At 37.5% G+C, this 23,675-nt stretch overlaps 1 protein-coding gene across 4 annotated transcripts in view; it reads left to right on the forward strand.

Moving 5' to 3' along the window:
* The window catches only part of LOC134348081 (rho guanine nucleotide exchange factor TIAM1-like), a 320,986-nt gene that overhangs the window by 273,078 nt on the left and 24,233 nt on the right, over positions 1–23,675 (forward strand). For all 4 annotated transcript variants that reach the window (XM_063050923.1, XM_063050924.1, XM_063050922.1 and 1 more), the window contains one exon: positions 15,949–16,067. In XM_063050923.1, the coding sequence (XP_062906993.1) occupies positions 15,949–16,067 (119 nt within the window). The remainder of the gene's footprint in view (positions 1–15,948; positions 16,068–23,675) is intronic.

Below are 23,675 nucleotides of genomic sequence, written 5' to 3' on the forward strand. Positions count from 1 at the left end.
CGTTCACCAGCAACTTTGATGTGTGTTGCTTGAATTTCCAGCATCTGCAGAATTCCTGTTGATTGTAAATTTCTGCAAGGATGTGAATTGTTATCATGAATGTCTGTCATTTAAAAAAAATTATGAGGAAATTGGAATATATCCTTCTGCACAGTTTTTAAAGGTATTTCAATAAAGTTCAAAGTAAATTATTACCAAAGTGCAAACGCTGTCGTCACCATATACCCTGAGATTCTTTTTTCAAGGGCATTCTCAGTAACGGCAAAGAAACACTATAGGATCTATGAAAAAACATGCACGACAGAGACGGACAAACAACCAATGTGCAAAAGACAACAAATTGTGCAAATACAAAAAAAAAGCAATGAGTATTGAGAACATGAGTTGTAGAGTAATTAAAAGTGAGTCCATAGGTTGAATCAGTTCCATGTTCGGGTGAATGACGTTGTCCCCTCTGGTTCAGAAGCCTGATGGTTCAGGGGTAGTGACTGTTCCTGAACCTAGTGTTGTGGAACTTGAAGCTCCTGTACCTCCTTCCTGATGGCAGCAGTGAGAAGAGAGCATGTTCTGGATGGCGGGGGCAAATGATGATGGCCTGCGACTGCACTCCTTGTAAATGTGCTCACTGGCGGGCAGGGTTTTACCTGTGATGGACTGGGCCGTATCCACTATTTTTTATAGATTTTTCCATCAAGAGTATTGTCTTTTTCTAGGCGATTGACTTACATGTTAAAAACACTTGTTTTTGTGCTTACACACTGCTGTTAAATGTGAAAGTGCCTTTCAAAGCCAAACTATTAAAAAAATACATTCTTAAGCAACTGCCCTCTACACTGGTTCATAGCAGATTATACATTTGGTGATATGCACAGGAGTGTGAGTGGAAACAATGCTGTACCCCATGTTGCTGCCAAAGGAGAAACTCTCCCATATAAAATTTAACAAATGTAAAAGCTATTATACAGTATCTATATTTGGTAATTGTTTTATTTATTTGGCTGTCAATAAATTGGAATGAGAAAATATTTGATTGAATTGCTTAAGCCCTTTGTTGAAATATCTGATTGAACCATTTAAGCCCTGTTATTAATAATTGTTTTTAACATAAGGTATTGTTAAATGGGTTTTTGCATTTTATTAAAAAAAAACTTTGGAGTTCCACTGTTAGACCTAATGAGAAACCCAACTTTACAAGCTGTAGTTTGCCTGCATTATTTATTATATCTGTATGTAGGACTCTGTTGTTGTCAGGTTCATAATTAAATTATAAATGAGAAAGCTAACTCCTCCTTCCCATCTTTTGATCTTATTTGTCAGTATCTGTTCTTCAACCACCACCTCCTCCTGTCTCTTCTCTTATCCATCTATTCACCTTCTGCTATATTTCTCTTATCTCCTTTCTCCACTCACTTGTTTCGCCATACCTTTCCTATTTTTCCCTGTCTGCCTTTCCATTAGGTAGCAACCCTTTGATTTACTCATCTCCCATCTTGGTGTTAATCATTCCCACCCTTCCATTTCCCAAAACCTCGGCCAGTATCTTCTACTTGATCTGATTTCCAATGTGCAATGTTACAGACTATGAATGTTGGCACGTGGAATTACTTATACCTTGCCAGTTTATCCTGCTTCTACTCCCAAAGGCAGTACTACAATATATACATTATGACAATAAAACAACTTGTAACATTTGTGTCAGTGCTTCTTTTGAACATGGGCCTGCCCTTGTGTTGAAGGAGCATCTTCACGAAGCTTACCAGTGTGTGGGGATTAAACTACCACAGTTGTACAAAACTCCCACTTGGGGACTGATAACTGACTGCACACTAAGCTTCCTTACTCTGTGATGGTCTTAAGTTGAACGATATCATTAACCTAATGGTTGGCTCAAATTACCCCACTTCTAAATTATGAGCTTAACCCCATGCACTCACAGCCCAGTGGTCATTCTGCTGATGATTATAATTTACATCTTCTCAATACTGACCAGGTCATTCCATTCTGAATGTAGCCTCTATCTCAATGGTCAATCCAAGACATCTGGTTACTGACCAGGTCATTCCATTCTGAATGTAGCCTCTATCTCAGTGGTCAATCCAAGACATCTGGTTACTGACCAGGGCACTCCTTTCTGATTCAATATCTGAGAGTCAGACTGTCCATGACCACATTCTACTTGTTGTTAGCACTTGTCTCCCCAGTTTCCCCTTTGCCCATTAGCTGATGTTTAAATGATCTCTTTCACAGGCTGCAAATCTTGTTAGTCATATTGCCAGACTACCAGCCTGTGAGTGTGTAAGTTTATCTTAAACTCTGTTATTTCCCTCAATTTTTTATCCAAATCACATTTGGTCTTACTTTAGTTTCAATATATTACTGATCTACAATTAAGTTACACCCTGTGTTATAACATACATTAGATGACTCTGTGTTTTCCTACACATATTCACTTTTGCTGCATTCAACTGTCACCACATTTTGATTGTACTATGTTTATCCATGTGTAAACCCTTCCAAATATGTCTGTTTCGCTTTTGACCATGATTACACAGAGAGAGGTCTCTTGATGAGAAATGTTCTTGGCTTTATTAGCCTTTTGAAGAGGTTGTGAATGCTTGAATTTCAACAATGATCTAAGCATTAACTTTTCTTAAAACTTTTGGGTATAAATGCCAACTTGTGGAACAAAGCTTATTACTTTTTTGCTCCTTTGGCATTTCCTTCAGTTCACTGCTTGTATTTTAAAGGTTTCTTTTAAGGCCCTTGAACTCTAATATGCTCTGAGCATGTATTATGCATGACCAATTTTCAAACGTCAAGAAGACAAAATTGCTTTTGTTATTACAGCCACCAAACTATTTTAATGGTAGTTTAGTTAAATGAGTTCCTGAGATTTAGCTACAATTGCTCCCCATTCCAATTTAAATGGTAGAAAGGTCACGTTGGTTCCCTAGAGCAATATATTGCGACAATTGGGGACCCTCAGTGAGTCTAAAGCACGAAATGAATGTATGTGACAACATAATTACAAACTCTGTAAGAAATATATGGCCTCTCTATGTAGTGTAGTGATTTTACAAGTTGCACGTTTGTTCTCCCAGTCCACTACAGTTAATGAAACACACTCTTTGCTCCTTGACTGTTGATAATTAAATGAAAATAAAACAAAAAGCAGATGATGGAAATCTAAAATGTAAACAGAATTTGAAGGAAATACTCAGCAGGTTAGGCACATCTGTTGGAAGAGGAGTTAAAATTTCAAAGACTTCGTAGAACTGGGAAAGAGACAACTGAAGCTTATTAAGCTGCAGGGATGGGGTGGAAGTTAGCATGGAGATAAACCGTAAAATAGGTCATCTGGTCAATGAATGAATAGGAGTTGTTAGAGGAAAAGGAATATTGGGCCAACTACTGGGGGTGTTTGAGAGAGGGGTCGGGAGTCAATATTGTGGCTAAGTATAGGCAGTATGTCCGGTAGTATCTAAAATCTGACAAACATTTGTTACAAGTTTAGTGAAACAATATGACAAGGTCATGGGAACATTATTGTCAGCACAAGCCAAATCTATTGAGGAAGTTTCTAATCATCCCATTAGTTATACAATAATTACAAATTCTGAGTTTTTTTTGTCAAAATTGATGTGTTGCTGTGACTTGCATAAAAGCAAGTTTTGTGAAGCCAGATATAGCTCTGGAGAGAGTCCTGAGGAAAGAACTGCAAGCTACTGAATGGCAAGTATGTGCAGATTTTGTATATTAATAATCTGGATGAAAATGTAGATGGTCTGATTAGTAAGTTTGGAGATGATACAAAATTCGTTGGAGTTTTGGACAGTGCAGAATTTTATCAAAGGATACATTATATTTTAGTCAGAAATTTGAACGTAGAAATGATAAATGAAGTGTAATCTGGAAAAGTGTGAACTGCTGAAACTTGTGAGGTCAAGTGCAACTGGAAACTATACAACAAATTGCAGGAACCTTTGGAGCATTGATGTACTGAGAAATTTTGGGATACAAGCATATAGCTCCGCCAAAAGTAGTGACATTTGTGGGTAGTGTGGTAAAGGTGGTATTCTGTACGTTAGCCTTCATCAGTCAAGGCTTTGAATTAAACACCTGAGAAGTATGTTGCAGCTGTATACAACTTGGGGTTAGGCTACATTTGGAACGTTGTGTGCAGTTCTGGTTGCCGCATTAGAGAAAGAATGTGGAATTTATGCAGAGGGTGCAGAGTGGATAACTAGTATCTTATCTGGATTAGAATGCATTAACTAGAAGGAGGGGTTGGACAAACTTAGACTTTTTTTCCTCTGGAACATTGGAGATTGAGGGGTAACTTGATAGAAGTATACAAAATTATTAGAGGTATAGATGGGATAGGTATTCAGATTCCTTTTCCCAGGGTAGAAATGTCTGATATATTGTGTACTATGTCTAATAGCATTTTTACAGTATTAAGATCTAATTTCATGCTCTGATGGTATTTTCACTTGTATATCTTTATTCTCAAGATATGTTTAGCATACTTCATTTTCGTTTAAGAACTTAACATTGCAATGTGCACGCAGTTTGTGTGAATAAATAGCAAATTAAAGATCTCCCCTGTAAATTTCTTGATGTTGTAGTTTATTTTCATTTTGTGACTCTGGGGTAATCAGACAAGTGTAGATTATGTTAGAAGACTGAATAGCCATTGTCTGCAAAAGATGGTGGTTTTTGACGGAGTATATTTCAATTTTTCTGCAATGAACATCCAGAAACTTGCTGAAGTGTCATTCCTCATCAGTATGCCTAATGCAGTGCATTTTTCACTGGAGTATAGTTTACTCAAGACAAGAATTATATTTTAATTGTCCAAGAAACATAGATGATGCCAGCAAGACTCCATTTACTGCCTACTGCTGGCTACATGGAAACAGGATGGAGGTCTTTCTACTCATAGTGATTCCAGGATATTTGCTGACCAATAATGGAAAAGTGAAGAGATGGTTCCCCGTTGAATGGTATGTGACTGAAAGAGACTATTAATAACAATATTCACTCAATGTTGCTGCTGTTATTGTCTCAATTTTAGGAGTCACAGGAAAGAGAAATGGTTGCTTTACTGCTTTGGATCAGTTAGTGTTTCATAACAAGCAGACCACCTCCAGCCTATGTGATCTTTCCATCTAGTCCTTCTTGATGACTCGGCATGGTTATGTGCAAATCTGTTGGCTGTTGATTGGTTAGGAAAGTAAATATTTATTTGAATGCTGTAATTGTGAAGAGGTTTTAATGCTGCAAATTATGGTGCAAAACACATAGTCTATTTTGATACAGGTGTCCCCTGCTTTTCGAACATTCGCTTTACGAAACCTCACTGTTATGAAAGACCTACATTAGTACCCTGTTTTCGCTTTCAGAAGGTGTTTTCACTGTTATGGAAAAAAAGCAGCGCGATAAAAAATCAGTGTGCGAAAAAATCAGCGCGCGATAAAAGGCAGCGCGCGCCCCGAGCAGCCGCTCTCCCCTGGATTCGGAACTGCATTCTCGCCGGCATTGCTTAAACACGTGCCTGTGAGCAGCCGTTTGCAAGATAAGTTCTAAGGTATTGGAAGAGCCTAAAAGAGCTCATAAGGGTGTTACACTTAGCGTAAAATTAGACATAATTAAGCCTTTCGATCGAGGTGAACGAATTAAGAACTAAGTGAGTTTGGCTTGTGGAAGCTGACGAACATAATGTTGACGCAAACAACATAATGTTGAAGAGGTTTTGGCATCCCATGACCAAGAACTGATAGATGAAGAGCTGATGCAATTGGAAGAGGAAAGGATAACAATTGAAACTGAATGCAGTAGCGAACGGACCGAAAGTGAAGTCGTCCAGGAACTGAACATGAAGCAACTGCGTGAGATTTTCGCTGCAGTGATAAAGTACGTTTTAATTTTGAAAGGGTACTTAGGTTAGGGGATATTTGCAGGATGGTTTGAGTCCTTACAAAGAACTCTATGATAGAAAAATGCGTGAGGCTCAGCAGTCAAGCAAGCCTTCCGCATCAGCCACAGAAGACGATGAACCTCAACCTTCGACATCGAGGCAGGCAGTCATAGGAGAAGGTGAGCTGCCTGCTCTAATGGAAACAGATGACGAGATGACACTCCAATGTCCCACCACCCCATGATTCGCGGAGAATGCAGCGGTAGCCGGGAGGCACACAGCACATCTTTAAGAAAAAAGCCGAAATAAACAAGCTAATTAATTAGGTGCCACCCGACACGTAATTGTCAGCTCAGATCAGAGACAACGCAATCGGAAATTGGCACTGATCTGGGCCGACAATTACGTGCCGGGCGGCACCTAATTAATTAGCGTGTTTATTTCAGCTTTTTTCTTAAAGATGTGCTGGATGCCTCCCGGCTACCGCTGGACCCCTGCGTGCTTCGCGGTTCGGTATCTGTTGGCCGCCTGGAGGGTGGGGGCCACTGCACCATCCCATCTGCGACGACTCAGTCTAACACACCATCATCAGTGTGCTCAGCGCTGAACTAATTCCGGTAAGTGATACTACACTGTACATACATTATTTCTACTTTATATCAGCTGTGAATTTTTACGTGTTAATTGGTATGATCTGGCAGCTTCATAGCTTAAAGGTTACTGGGGAGCGCTTGTGCCTTGTTTCTGCCAACAGCGCTTGCGTGAGAGTTTCTGCTGACGGCGCTTGCGTGAGATTTTTGCTACAGAGAATAGTGCAGTAATGATTGTGGAAAAGTATTTCTACTTTATATAGGCTGTGTACTTATCATATCATTCCTGCTTTTACTATATGTTACTGTTATTTTAGGTTTTATGTGTTATGTGGCATGATTTGATAGGTTATTTTTGGGTCTGCGAACGCTCATAAATTTTTCCCATATAAATAAATGGTAATTGCTTCTTCACTTTACTACATTTTGGCTTACAAACCGTTTCATAGGAACGCTCTACCTTCGGATGGCGGGGGAAGCCTGTACTTCACAAAGTCCTGGTGCTCATCTATGATTTTTCATTGGACTGTTCAAATACAAACTTTTTCTTCTGACTAATCAGATGGAGCCTCAAATACCAGAGCATGGATGAATCAAAGAAACAATGATGAGTGTGAATATGACAGTGGATGACCAAATACAGTCAAGAGCAAGTGAGCAATGGAGATAACGATGAGTGCCAGGAGACATGAAGAAAACTGCTTTGTTTAATTATGGTTATTTGTCATAATTTGTTTTATTATTTTTCGAATTTTCAGAATGATTTTGCATTCAAAGTAAATTTACTATCAAAGAACATACAGTTGCAAGAAAAAGTTTGTGAACCATTTGCAATTACCTGGTTTTCTGCATTAATTACTCATAAAATGTGGTCTGATCTTCATCTAAGTCACAATAATAGACAAACACAATCTGCTTAAACTAATAACACAAACAATTGTACTACTTCTTGTCAATACTGAGAACACCATTTAAACCATCGCAGTCTAGGTTCAAAAAAGTATGTGAAGCTCTGGGGTAATGCCTTCTACAAAAGCTATTTGGAGTCAGGTGTTGCAGTCAATGAGATGAGATCGGAGGTGTGGGTTGTAGAGGTGCTCTGCCCTATAAAAAAGACACATAAAGTCGGGTTACTGACAGAGCCTACTCATCTCAAAAAAGATCCGTTTATGTGCACCATGCCTTGATCAAAACAAGTTTCTGAAGACCTTATTGGAAGAATTATAGAGATGCATGAAGCTGGAAAAGGCTACAAAAGCGTTTCTAAAGACCTGGGAGTGTTCATCAGTCCGCAATAAGAGGAAATGTTGACAAATGGAGGAAATTCAGTACTGTTGCAACTCTCCCTCGGAGTGCGCGTCCTGCTAAGATCACACCAAGAGCACAACGTGCAATGCTGAAGGAGGTGAAAAAGATCCCAAGGGTAACAGCAAAAGACTTGCAGAAATCTCTAGAACTTGCTGAAGTCTCTGTTCATGTGTCAACTATAAGAACAACACTGAACAAGAATTATGTTCATGGAAGGACTGCTCTCTAAAAAATTACATTGCCGTGTGTCTCAAGTTTGCAAAAAAAAAACACCTGGATGTTCCACAATGCTTCTGAGACAATGTTCTGTGGATAGATGAGACAAAAGTTGAACTTTTTGGCAGAAATGCACACAGCTATGTTTGGAGGATAAAGGGCACACCAAAACCTCATCCCAACTGTGAAGCATGGTGGAATGAGCATCCTGGTTTGGGGCTGCTTTACTGTTTCAGGGCCAAAATTGTATCAAGACATTTTACAGGAGAATGTCAGGGTTAGTGGTCCATCATCTGAAGCTTAATGGAACTTGGATGATGCAACAACAATGATCTGAAATACAAGAGTAAATCAACAACAGAATGGTTTAAAAAGAAGAAAATTCATTTTTTGGAATGGCTAAGTCAGAGCAGTTCTTAATCCAGTTGAGGTGCTGTGGCATGACCTAAAGAGGACTGTTCATGCAAGATATCCCAGAAATATTGATGAACTGAAACAGTTTTGTAATATTCCTCTTCACTGTTGTGCAAGTCCGATCAACAGCTACAGGAAATGTTTGGTTAGATTAGATTAGATTAGAATATGAGGACACGCAGTCCTCTTTTATTGTCATTTAGTAATGCATGCATTAAGAAATGATACAATGTTCCTCCAGTGTGATATCACAGAAACACAAAACAGACCATGACTGAAAAACTGACAAAAACCACATAATTATAACATATAGTTACAACAGTGCAAGCAATACCGTAATTTGATAGAAGAACAGACCATGGGCATGGTAAAAAAAAGTCTCAAAGTCTCTCGAAAGTCCCAACATCTCACGCAGATGGTAGAAGGAAGAAAACTGTCTCTGCCATGCTTCCAGCGCCGCAAACTTGCCGATGCAGCATCCTGGAAGCAGCCGACCACAGTCCGACTCCGAGTCCGTCCGAAAACTTCAAGCCTCCGACCAGCCCTCCGACACCGAGCACCATCTCTGCCGAGCACTTCGACCCCAGCCCTGGCCGCCAGCAATAAGCAAAGCCGAGGATTTGGGGCCTTCCCTTCTGGAGATTCTCGATCACACAGTAGCAGCGGCAGCGAACTGAGCATTTCAGAAGTTTCTCCAGATGTTCCTCCGTGCTTCTCACGTCCGTATCCATCAAATCAGGATTGTGCACGGCCCCTATTTAACAAATACGATATCATTTCACCGGAGAGGCCGCACGTGCTGCGTCGCGCCGCCATCTTCTCCTCCATCCTATAACCTCCTGGAGGTTATTGCTGCTAAAGGACTTTCTACCAATTATTAAATACAAGCATTCACATCTTTTTTTCCAGCCGAGACTATGAATGATTGAACAATATGTTCAGCAAAGACATGAAAGGTACTATTGCTTGTGTGTTACTAGTTTAGGCAATTGCGTTTTTTCTACTATTGTGACTTGGAGGAAGATCAGACCACATTTTATGAGTATTTTCTGCAGTAAACTAGGTAACTGCAAAGGATTCACAAACCTTTTCTTGAAACCTTATATGTCACCATATACAGTACAACCCTGAGATTCATTTTCTTGCTGGCATTCACAGTGAATAAAAAGAAACACAATACAAAGGACTGCGCCCAACAATATGGATAAATACCAATATGCAAAGGACAACACACTGTGCAAATACAGAAAGAGAAAAAATAAATAACTATATATATGCAGTAAATACTTTATACTTTATTGTCGCCAAACAATTGATTCTAGAACGTACAATCATCACAGCGATATTTGATTCTGCGCTTCCCACTCCCTGGAGTACAAATCGATAGTAAACCTTAAAAATTTAAATTATAAATCATAAATAGAAAATAGAAAAGGGAAAGTAAGGTAGTGCAAAAAAAAAACGAGAGGCAGGTTCGGATATTTGGAGGGTCATAGGCTGTGGGAGCAATTCGGTGATGGGGTGAGTGAAGTTGAGTGATGTTATCCCCTCTGGCTGAGGGGTAATAACTGTTCCTGAACCTGGTGGTGTAAGTCTTGAGGCTCCTGTAAATCATCCCTGATGGCAGCAGTGAGAAGAGAGCATGACCTGGATGGTGGGGTCCCTGATGATGGATGCTGCTTTCCTGTGACAGTGCTCCTTGTAGATATGCTCAATGGTAGGGACAGCTTTGCCCATGGTGGACTAGGCTGTATCCATAACTTTTTGTAGGTTCTTTTCATTCAAGGGCATTGGTATTTCCATACCAATGCACTTCTATAAAAGTTTTTTCAAAGTTTTAGATGACATGCGGAATCTTCACAAACTTCTAAGAAAGCTGCCATGTTTTCTTTGTAATTACGTGTGGGACAGAGGGCAGATCCTTTGAAATGTTAACACTGAGGGATTTAAAGTTTCTGACCCTCTTCACCTCTGATCCCCTGATGAGGACTGGCTCATAGACCTCTGGTTTCCTCCTCCTCTAGACAATAATCAGCTCCTTGGTTTTGCTGACACTGAGTGAGAGGTTGTTGTTGTGGCACTACTCAGCCAGATTTTCAATCTCCCTCATTTATGCTGATTTGTCACCAGCTTTGATTCAGCCAATGGCATTGGTGTCATCAAAAAACTTAAATATGACACTGGAGCTGCGCTTAGTGGAAAGAGGTTCTACATGATTACTCCGGTCTTTTTCTCCTAAGTTTGTTTTGAAGTGGGGGTAAGTTGTAATGGCAGGGGAACCTGTCAAGAGATTAATACTGTTCCCATGGTATCAAGCTTTTTAAGTATTGTTATGGTACTCTCCTTGTTTGATGCACATTTCAGTATACTTTTGGCTTGAACATTGAAGATGGTGGCTGGATATTGAGGTTGTAATGTCCCTGGATTCCTTTGGTGGTGTTATAAATACTATCATTCAGATAAAAAAAGGGCTATTAACAGACATCCTTTATTAAAGATAGCCAATGTCAACATAAACATACCACATAGTCATCTTGGTTCTTGAAAGATATTCATTTTCATGTACACCACAGAAGGATGAAAGTTGAAGTACCAAGTGCACAGTATTCAAGCTCCACTCTGCACTTATGGTCACTGTTTTGCTATGATTGCTGTAGCTTAGCTTCTGGTCAGTTGTGACCACCACAGTGAGGTAAGGAAGAAGAGCAGATGTAGGCCAGTCTGCTCCTTGTGCCTTCTTTACCATTCAATAAAATCACAACTAATTTCTTACTACATTGTCCTTCCTTCCTGCAAATTCCTTTTGATTTCTTTAATGACTAAATAATTGTCAGTCTCTCTCTTGAATGTTCTCAGTGTCTCAGCCTCCATGGCCCTCTGGTGCAGAATTCCAATTTTATATCTTGTGTGAAGATATTTCTTATCATGCCTATCCTGAGTAGATGACCAGTCAAACTGAGGCTGTGATCTTTGGTTCTGGATACCACAGTCATGGCAAATCTACATCTGTCCTGTCAAGCTCTGTATTAAGAACACCTCTCATTTTTCAAAACTCAACAGAGTACAGGCCATGTCTGCTGGTAACAAGCCTGCAGTTCTAGGATTCAATCTGAAGTCCTTCTAATGTAAAAATCTTCCCTTGCATAGAGGAACTTGTAAATGTGGTTACACTCAACCCCAATCTATTGGATCAAGTCTCTCCTCTTCACTGAAATCCCTTTAGAGAAAAGACAAATTTACCCATTTCCCTTACAAAGTGCTTGCTGCACCAGCATGTTAACTTCCAATGAGTTGTCTACAAGGACATTCTAGTTCAAAACACCAACGGTTGTAACATTTCACCATTGAGAAAGCACCTGCCTTCCTATTATTTTCTACTAACGTGGTTGATTGTATATTTTTCAATGTCTATTTCATTTGTCCTTGCCCGTTGGTGTATGCCTCTCTGCATCCTCTTCACAGCCCACACCACCATGTAGCTTTATATCATAATGAATATATATGGAAGGAGAAATGATCCTCTCATTCAAATTTGTAGATGTAGATCTGACATCACTGCTGTTTAATATCTGAGGCTAGGTTCCTGCTTAGAAACAGCAGCAGTCGTATGGGAACCTAAGGAGCGCAAGGTAAAATGCCTCAATTTTTATCAACTGGTTGCACTCATATCTACTGTGATGAAGTGCTTCAAGAGGTTGGTTATGACTAGAATTAAACCTTGCCTGAGCAAGGACCTGATACACTGCAACTTGCTGACCACCACAACAGTTCTACAGTGGATGCAGTCTCACTGGCTCTCCACTCAGCTTTGAAGCACCTACACTACAGCAAAATGTACATCAGACTGCTGTTTATTGATTACAGCTCAGCATTTAGTCCATTACATCTTGAGTATTAATCAGCAAGCTCGTAAACCTGGGCCTCTATACCTCCTCTGAAATAGGATCCTCAACTTCCTCATCAGGGGATCACAGTACTGTACTGTACAGATTGGTAATAACAACTCCTTCTCACTGCCAGTCAACACAGGCACACCGTAAGGATGCGTGCTTACCCCACCACTCTACTCTGTGTATGCTCATAACTGTGTGGCTAAGCATAGTTCAAATACCATCTATAATTTTGCAGATGACGCGACTGTTGTTGGTAAAATCTCAGATGGCAGTGAGGAGGTATACAAGAGTGGGATAGATCAGCTATCTGAGTGGTGCAAGACCCAAGGAAATGATTGTGGACTTCAGGAAGGGGAAGTTGGGCAAACACATACCAGTCCTCATTAAGGGTTCACCATGGAAAGAGTGAGCATCTTCAAGTTTCTGGGTGTCAATATCTTATTGGTTTTATCCTGGGACTAACATATTGATACAGTCACAAAGAAGACACACTTATGGCTCTGCTTCATTAGAAGTTTGAGTAGATGTGGTATGTCATCAGAGACTTGCAAATTTATATATATGTACAGTGGAGAGCATTGCAAAATAACCTCATTGCAAAGGAATACAAGAGGTTGCAGAGGATTTTAGATGCAGCCAGTCACTTACTAGGCCCAACCCTCACCACTATCAAGGACATTTTCAAGAAACAATGTCTCAAGAAGGCAGGGTCCTCGCCATCCAGTACATGCCCTCTTCTCATTACTACCAACAGGGAGGAAGTAGAGCAGCCTGTAGAACCACTCCCAACAATTTAGAGACAGCTTCTTTCCCTCCTCGATCAGATTTCTGAATGGACAATGAATCCATGGACGCTACCCCATTATTTCCTTTTTGCAGTATTATTTATTTTGTAATTGATAGTCATTTTATGTTTTTGCACTTTATCGCTGTTGCAAAATAATAAATTTCACATCACCTAAGACTGTTTATAAACCCGATTGTAATTCTGAGATTCTCCTCTGGAGTGGGGGGTTCACCCTTTATTGCAATTGAACAGTAATTATTTAGCACTTTATTGTACTAATGTTGCCAATCATTTGCCAGCATAGGCCACTATCCACATTCTGCTGCAGGGCAGCTTATGCTGTTTCAGATGAAATGTGAATGGAGGGAAAATCATTTGCCGTAATATTCGCATTAGCATTGACGCAGCTGGAAATAGATGAGTCAAGACTATTTCTCTACATGGTTGTCTAGGGGCTGAGATGACTTGTCATTAATAGTCATAACCATTTGTAGATTGGAAGTAGATAGGCAGTGTTTTACAGAACTAGCTTAATGCTAGAGGCATGATTTGATTATGGACGTACCCAATTTGAGTCACGGAAAAACATCACATGTAGCATCATGATTGATTTGGATAAAGCATTGATTTCCCAGGAGTCGCCACAGAAATGTTTCTTTCAGAATCCTGAAACCCTGTTGACTTAAAAAGAAGAATCTGTTTCATTCCTAGGAAAGCAAATCCAATCTTGCTAGTGGTGAATGCGATGCCTGTTTACAAATTTGCTTTCATTCTTGTTTACCTGTACGTTGGTTTGAGTAGAGTCTATGAAGCTTTGGGCTTTGCAGGATCTTGTCAGTCTGTAGAAATTTCACTGGCTTGTCCTGGCACGGGAGACAGAGCTAAGTGGCCTATTAAAGTAACGGGCAGCTGTGAAGTACTTTTATGTTGCGGTATGACTCATTGGTTAATGAAAAGTATGTGCTGGACTAACCCTGTAATGTAAATAATCATGATAGTTGTGTATATATAGGAACACCTTGCCCTTTGTGAAGTTTGGATTAGGTCATGTTAAAGGATGACACAATCCATTGTATCTGCAGCAGTGCAGTCAAAGTGAGGCTGCCTCAGTCAGGGTGCTCCAGTTTACTACCTCAGGAGGAAGAAATAAATAGCAGCAATAAAAAGCTGAAAAAGTGCATGATGCAGAAAATATAACAACAAAATATTAACTAAGTTCATCAAAATTGCCTAAATACAGCTTTCTATCCACCTACTGGGCTTTCTCAAGCTGGTTTTGCTTTTACTGCAGTTTTGGTTAGCCAACATGAAACAAACAAAATTGTCACTGAATTGTACAGAAGTGGTCAAAATTAGAGAAAGGTTACTTGGCCAGAGCCAGATACACTAAATGCACTGGGCCTTAGTACTCTGGGACAGAAATCAGCTGCAGAATGCATGTGATACAGGAAGTTGTTCTTCTTCTCATGGTAGAATGTGGTTCCCTAATGGATCCATCTATTATGTTGGACAGGCTGGACCAGACTTTGGCTCAGATTAGGCTTACAGTGGATGTGGTTGGGTCAGGTATGGGTTGGATTTTAATTTTGTGCCAGAATAGATGCCTAGATATGATGGGAAATGAGATGCTTTGGCTACACCATTGTCGTCTTGTTTGAGTGCATACACCCTGTTCTAGGCCTAATACTTTAAACACAGCAGTCAGGAGAATTATCATTCATTTTGGGGACTGAGGCAGGTTGGTGGAATGGTAGACAAATGTCAAATGAAATTTAATACAGAGAGGTGCAAAGTGTTGGAAATATTAATGTCAATGATCCTGTGTTTAATTATAAAGGTACATAAATAAAAACAAGGAGGTAATATGGAATCTCAAAAAAAAACAGATTTAACCTTTCATCACTGTACTATAAGAAGGATGAGAGTACTGATAAAATTCATTAGAGAATTATCCAGGGATGAAGGGGTTCAGTTCCATGGCTAAGCCAGAGAATCTTACTCTCCCTCGAAGAGAAAAAGCTGAAAGGAAATTGGATGGAAATGTTAGCAGTTATAAAGACAGAGGAACCGTTTCCAATGACAAAAGGGTGAAATATCAGATTTTAAAACAAATTTTAAGATAATTTACAAATAAATGACATGAGAAAGATGTTTGTCAAATAATGGGTACTCACTGTGTAGAAAAGTGGTGGAGGTAAATTCAGTTGTTGCTTTAAAAAGGGAATTAAATTCTTGAGGGAAAAGTTTTCAGAGCTACAGGAAAGGAGCTGGGAATAGGACCTGCTGAATTGCCATTGCAGAGGTCCCACCCAAGTATAATGAACCGAATAGCCATATTCCATTGTACTGCTGTAAATTATACAGGAAGATGGATTGAGCACATCATGAGCAGACATAGAATTTAACCCATCCTCACATTTCTATTTTACGATAAGCCCTGTGCAAAAATCTTGAGTCCAAAGCAGAAAGTTCACACTTGACATGAATTAAGTCACAGGGAAATTATCAAGGTTGTTCCAATCTTCTACTGAGGTGACTCTCATATAAGCTAGAGATACTGATAGTGATCAGAAGAGTAATTGTTGTAAGGAATGGAGTGGAATCTGTGATCGTCATTGGTTATATATCATACCATGAGGTACGGTATAACATATGTATCTGCCACTGAGACCTACCACCTGAATAGTCATCTGCTAATAATTGTCAGCCAAGGAAGGACCTTTACATAAATGCAATTTTTTGAGCAGTATATTTATATTTAATATATCTAAATTTTGTGAAATGCACCAGAAGTTTATTGTTCATCTTTTAAACTTTCAGTGGCAATGAAAGCTATGAACAAAGTAGCAAGTCACATAAATGAAATGCAGAAATTACATGAAGAATATGGTGCTGTATTTGACCAGCTTATAGCTGAGCAAACTGGAGAGAAGAAAGAGGTAAGAGAATATGTTCATTAACTTTAAGAAAAATATATAGTTTGGGTATATAATTTTGTTTATTGTTAATTCTCTAAGTGATGTAAGCCAAGACACCTTCCTAGCTCTCTTTACTTCGTCAGATGCAGCCATTTTTTCACAATTGACATTGTACTAACTTATAAATACTCACCTTTTCCTTTCTTCTTAAATCTTTTTATTAAATAAGTATACAAAAGGTAAACCATATAAGCACTAATACACTGTTAGAAATTACAGGAGATATTAATACAGAAAAAAAAATTGATACAAACAGTGCAGTTTAAACATAAAATAATAAGGTAAATTAATAGTATACTAATTTTATATATATATATATATATCAATAGAGAAAAGGAAAAAAAAACCCCAAAAAAAACCCACCGTGCAACTAAACTAAAAGCAAAGCAAAGCAATGGGCTAACTTGGAAACAGGTAGAGTTAAAAAACTTAAAATCACGTCCTCAAACCCGACCTCCATTAAAATCAGTTAAAAAAAGCAAGAAGGGAATATAAATATGAAACAAAAGAGAAAAAAAAATTACATTAAATGAAAATATTGAATAAAAGATCTCCAGGTCTGTTCAAATTTAAATGAGGAATCATAAAGATTACTTCTAATTTTCTCCAAATTTAAGCATAATATCGTCTGGGAGAACCAAAAAAAGGTAGTTGGAGCATAAGGCTCTTTCCAATGTTGTAAGATACATCTTTTTGCCATTAAAGTAAGAAATGCAATCATTCTACTGGCTGAAGGGGAAAGATTACTGGAAATTTTAGGTAATCCAAAGATAGCAGTAATAGGATGAGGAGAGATATCTATATTCAATACCTTTGAGATAATATTAAAAATGTCTCTCCAAAAAGTTTCCAGAGTAGGACAAGACCAAAACATATGAGTTAAGGAAGCTATCTGCCCCGGACATCTATCACAAAAAGGATTAATATGAAAATAAAAACGAGCTAATTTATCTTTGGACATATGTGCTCTATGAACAACTTTAAATTGAATTAGGGAATGTTTAGCACAGACAGAGGAAGTATTGACTAATTGTAAAATCTGCTCCCAGTCATCCACGGAAATAATAGGACCCAATTCTTGTTCCCAATCTGACCTAATCTTATCAAATGGAGCTTTCCTAAGTTTCATAATAATATTATAAATAATAGTCATTGCACCTTTCTGACATGGATTAAGGTTAATTATAGTATCTAAAATATATGTAGGAGGAAGCATTGGAAAGGAAGAAAGTATAGTACTTAGGAAATTTCTAACTTGAAGATATCTAAAAAAATGTATTCTTGGTAAATTATATTTATTAGATAATTGTTCAAAAGACATAAGGGAACCATCTAAAAATAAATCCAAAAACCGTGAAATACCCTTAGTCTTCCAAATTTGAAACGCACGATCCATGAAAGAGGGAGGAAAAAATATGTTACCTAAAATAGGGATCGCTAGCCCAAATTGGTTAAGATCGAAAAATTTTCTGAATTTGAACCAAATACCTAAGGTATATTTAACTATTGGGTTAGAAACCAGTTTGAGGCGTTTCAAATCGAAAGGGAGAGAGGATCCTAAAATAGAGCCAAGTGTATAGCCCTGAGCAGATTGTAATTCCAAAACTACCCATTTAGGGATGGATAGTGTATCTTGGTCAAGTAACCAAAATTTCATATGTCGAATATTAATTGCCCAGTAATAGAACCTAAAGTTAGGTAATGCTAAACCTCCATCTCTCTTAGCTTTCTGTAAATGTATTTTACCCAGTCTCGGGTTTTTATTTTGCCAAATAAAGAAATTTTAGAGTCAACTTTATCAAAAAAAGATTTTGGAACAAAAATCGGTAATGCCTGAAATATATATAAAAATTTTGGCAGAATAAACATCTTAACTGCATTAATACGACCCATCAAAGTTAATATAATGGAAACCATTTAGATGAAAGTTGAGTAATATGATCAACTAAAGGTAAAAAAATTAAATAAATAAATCTTTGTGTTTATAAGTAATTTTAATCCCAAGATATGAGAAATAATTATTAATCAATTTAAATGGAAAGTTATGATACAAGGGAAGTTGTTTATTAATCAGAAAAAGTTCACTCTCACTAAGATTTAATTTATAACCTGAAAAAAGACTGAATTGTGCTAATAAATCTAAAGCAGTAGGGATAGATTTTTGAGGATTAGAAATATATAAAAGTAAGTCATCAGCATAGAGTGATATTTTATGGGACTTTAAGCCCCGAGTTATCCCAATAATATTTGGAGATTCTCGAATGGCAATTGCAAGAGGTTCTAATGCAATATCAAATAATAAAGGACTAAGAGGACAACCTTGTCGAGTACCTCGAAAAAGAGGGAAAAAAGGTGAACTTAAAGAGTTAGTACGGACCGAGGCCATAGGAGAATGATATAACAGTTTGATCCAAGATATAAATTTCGAGCTAAAATTAAACATTTCAAGCACCTTAAATAAGTAAGACCATTCTGCTCTATCAAAAGCTTTTTCAGCATCTAAAGAGATAACACACTCAGGAACATTTGGTGAGGGGGTATAAACAATATTTAACAGTGTGCGAATGTTATAGAAAGAGTAACGACCTTTAATAAAACCCGTTTGGTCTTCCGAAATAATAAAAGGGAGAACTTTTTCTAATCTGTTTGCTAATAATTTAGAAAAAATTTTAGAATCAACATTTAATAAAGATATTGATCTATAAGATGCACATTGAGTAGGATCTTTATCCTTCTTTAATATTAGAGAGATTGACGCTCTATAGAAGGATTCGGGAAGTTTACCAAGTTTTCTTTCTTTTTAAATCTTTTTATTGAATAAGTATACAAAAAGGTAAGCCATATAAACATTAATACAATGTTAAAATATAATAAAATTCCAGAAGGTATCAATACCAAAAAAAAACTACAAACAATGTAATTTAAACATAAGAAACCAAGATAACATAATAGTATACTAAATTTTATATATATCAATAGAAAAAAAGAAAAAAAAACCCCCCCCAAAAAAACCCACCGTGCAACTAACTAAAAGCAAAGCAAAGCAATGGGCTAACTTGAAACCAAACAGAGTTAAACTTAAAATCACGTCCTCAATCCCGACCTCCATTAAAAACAGTGAAAAGAAAAACAAGAAGGGTATATATTACATTAAATGAAAATATCGAATGAAAGGTCCCCAAATCTGTTCAAATTTAAATGAAGAATCATAAAGGTTACTTCTAATTTTCTCCAGATTCAAACATAAAATCGTCTGAGAGAACCAAAAAAAGGTAGTTGGAGCATTAAGCTCTTTCCAATGTTGTAAAATACATCTTTTCGCCATTAAAGTAAGAAATGCGATCATTCTACGGGCTGAAGGGGAAAGATTACTAGAAATTTTAGGTAGTCCAAAGATAGCAGTAATAGGGTGAGGAGAGATATCTATATTTAAAACCTTAGAAATAATATTAAAAATATCTCTCCAAAAAGTTTCCAAAGTAGGGCAAGACCAAAACATATGAGTTAAAGAGGCTATCTGCCCTGAACATCTATCACAAAGAGGATTAATATGCGAGTAAAAACGCGCTAACTTATCTTTGGACATATGTGCTCTATGAACCACTTTAAATTGAATTAGGGAATGTTTAGCACAAATAGAGGAAGTATTAACTAATTGTAAAATCTGCCCCCAATCATCCACAGAAATGGTAAGCCCCAATTCCTGTTCCCAATCTACCCTAATCTTATCAAATGGAGCTTTCCTAAGTTTCATAATAATATTATAAATCATAGCCGATGCACCTTTCTGACATGGATTAAGATTAATTATCGAATCTAAAATATATGTAGGAGGAAGCATTGGAAAGGAAGAAAGTATAGTACTTAGGAAATTTCTAACTTGTAAATATCTAAAAAAATGTATTCTTGATAAGTTATATTTATTAGATAATTGTTCAAAAGACATAAGGGAACCATCTAAAAATAAATCCAAAAACCATAAAATACCCTTAGTCTTCCAAGTTTGAAAAGCGCGATCCGTAAAAGAGGGAGGAAAAAATATGTTACCTAAAATAGGAATCGCTAACCCGAATTGATTAAGATCAAAAAATTTTCTGAATTGAAAGCAAATACGCAAAGCATATTTAACTATCGGGTTAGACACCTGCTTAAGGCGTTTCGAATCAAAAGGGAGAGAGGAGCCTAAAATAGAGCCAAGTGTATAACCCTGAACAGATTGTAGTTCCAATGCTACCCATTTAGGAATAGATAGTATATCCTGATCAAGTAACCAAGTTTACCAAGTTTTAATGAAGCCTCCAAGACCCTACCGAACCAAGGGATTAATGAAGGTGCAAAAAAACTATAAAATTCCACGGTAAACCCATCAGGGCCAGGAGCTTTCCCCAGGTTCATAGAGGAAATAACATTCTTAATCTCATCAGTGGTAATGGGAGCATCTAGCATAGAAGGCATATCCTGTGAAATCTCAGGGAAATCTAGGTTATCTAAAAAGTCATTCATATATTTAGAGTCTCGTAAAGACTCAGATTGATATAAGGAAGAATAAAAATCAAAAAAGGTTTGATTAATCTCCGCATGATCAAATATCAATCAATCATTTTGATTATAAATCTGATTAATTTGAGATTTAGTATAATTAGACTTCAATTGGTTAGCTAACAATTTGCCAACTTTGTCACTGTGTACATAAAATTCACTTCTTGTTTTCTTTAGTTGGTTTACAATCGAAGATGAAAGTAATAAACTATGTTCCATTTGAAGTTCAGTTCTTTGTTTATACAACTCCTCAGAGGGAGCTGTAACATATTTTTTATCAATTTCCTTAATCTTGTCCACAATGACCAGCTCCTCCTGCTTCAACTTCTTCCTCAAAGCAGCAGAATACGAGATAATCTGACCACGAATATAAGCTTTAAAAGTATCCCAAAGAATGTTCACAGAAATATCCTCTGTGTAGTTGATTGTAAAAAAAAAGATCAATCTGTTCATTCATAAAGTTAACAAAGTCCGAGTCCTGAAGCAGCAACGAATTAAAACGCCATTGTCTATTATTTTGTGCATTGACCTGAATTTTAATAGAAAGCTTAAGTGGAGCATGATCCGAAATGGTAATAGAGTCATAATCACATTTAATCACTGAAGAGATAAGCCGAGAATCAATAAAGAAATAATCAATTCTTGAATAGGAATGGTGAACATGTGAAAAAAAAGAAAAATATTTTTCCTGAGGATGCAAAAAACGCCAGATGTCCGTCGACCCAGAATCAGAGAGGAATGAGTTAATCAAAGTTGCAGATATATTGGGTAAAGTCCGTAAAGGAGCCAAACGGCCCAAAACTGGGGATAAGCAAGTATTAAGATCTCCACCCCAGATCAATGAAAACTCATTCAGATTCGGGAACCGATTAAATAATGATTTATAAAATTCCGGACAGTCCATATTGGGAGCATAAACATTAACCAAAACTACCTTTTTATTAAATAGTAGACCACTGACCAGTAGAAATCTACCATTCGGATCAGAGATAATATCATGTTGTACAAAAGTAACTGAGGAGTCTATAAAAATAGAGACGCCTCGAATCTTAGCATTAGAGTTCGAATGAAACTGTTGTTCCTTCCAGAATTTAAAAAAACGTAGTCTGTCCCGCCTCCGCACATGGGTCTCTTGTAAAAATAGAACATGTGCTTTAAGTCTCCGGAATACTTTAAAAACTTTTTTCCTTTTAATATGATGATTAAGACCATTAGTATTCCAGGAGACAAAATTAATAATAGACTCCATAAACCCTAAAGTCAACCCGCAAAAAAAAGGATTGACGATAGGTCTGACCCACGAACCCGGAAAGGGAGCAGAACAAACCAGAGATAACGGGAAGGAGAACGCAACCAATACTTCAGTAATGTAAGTAGCCCAAGAAGAAAAAAACTAAAACGTGAAGCCCCTCCCACCACCCCCCACCCCATGACCTCAAGGCTAAATCTAAAGCAGACCTGCCAGAAAGAAGCAAGCACTAAAACTACCCCCATGACTTCAGATAGACGCTCACTAAAAAAAGTGTAAATATAAAAAAGATCAGCTAGTTATAAAACAGTAGAAGAATAAAAAAAGGTAGATCAATTAAGACAAGCACAATGTAAAACAGAGAAAAAGCCAGAAAATATAAAGAAAACCGAAACAGACCAGAGATCCAATAATTAACCAAAAAAAAAGAAACGAAATTATTAATATAAACTAGTTAGGAAAACCTACAAAAAAAAGTACATTTAAAGACTACGAAATTTAAGGCCTCAAAGGAAATACGCAAAATGATACTAAGGGAATAACCACCCATAATCCCCAAGGAAAAAGAAAGGAATGATGCAGTTAGAAAGAAAGTTTGGCAACCATATTAATTAATCAAAAATAAACTTTTCTGCCCATATAAAGCAAACAAAAATTAAACCCGACAGATTCACAACCTCCGATCAAACAGAGATAGTTAAAAATTACAATTAAGATGTTGAAGGTGAAAATTGATCCAGATACTCTGGGCATCCGATGGAGATTCAAAAAAAACGAAGGGCTCCGTCAGGAGTGCGGATCCTTAAACGCGCTGGGTAAAGCAGCGCTGGTTTTAAATCCATTTTGTAGAGTTCCGACATCACAGATCTGTAATGAACCCGTTGATCCCGAATCTGTTTGCTGAAGTCCTCCACGAATTGGAACTGAAGATCCAAAAAATCAATGTAACCTTTAGATCGAACAAATCGAAGCAGCTTCTCCTTGTCTTGAAAGTATTGAAAACGTAAAATGACATGCCGAGGTTTATCTGACTTAGACGAATATGATGGAACTCTATGAGCCCGATCCAATAACGGTGGTTGGTTAGGAAATACGGTAGGAAATGCATCTTTTAAAAGTTGAGAAAAAAATTTTATAGGGTTGTCAGATTCAGCAGCTTCACGAACACCAATAATTCAAATATTCTGCCGTCGCATTCTGGATTCTAAGTCAGAGTTTTTAAAAGTCAGAAAGTCAAGTTTTTTCTTCATTATGGTAATTGTTTCTTCAATTTTCTCCATCTTGAGTTCATTTTGTTGCGTGGATTTTTGAAGATTAGATATAGCCGACTGATGTTCCGTGATAGGTGTTTGCATTTTATCGATTGAATCGGCAATTTTCTGGAAATTAATTGAAATTTCCGCACGAATGAGCTCCTTTATAGAGGTTGATATTTCCCTTTGAATTAGATCCGATATAGCTTTCAGAGTCAAAGGTGGTTCAGTCGGAGGGAGATCGGTACCTTTCGGTCTAACCGGAGGTTTGCCGTCTTTCCCATTTTTTCCGTTCTTAGACATAGCAGACCTTAAAAGCATCCAAATATCAAAAAGCCCAATTTATTTCAGATTATTGTAAAAGTCGATGCCTTAATGGTTAGTTAAATATAGCTGATCATAGGAAAAAAAACTCAGAGGTGATGGAGCGAGTCAAGAACATGACTTCACTCCATGAGCTCTGCCGGAAGTCCCCCTACTCGCCTTTTCCAATATATTTTCATCCCACTTAGATCCGTGGTAGGAAAA

Source organism: Mobula hypostoma, chromosome 6, assembly GCF_963921235.1.
Source record: "Mobula hypostoma chromosome 6, sMobHyp1.1, whole genome shotgun sequence".
NCBI lineage: Eukaryota > Metazoa > Chordata > Chondrichthyes > Myliobatiformes > Myliobatidae > Mobula > Mobula hypostoma.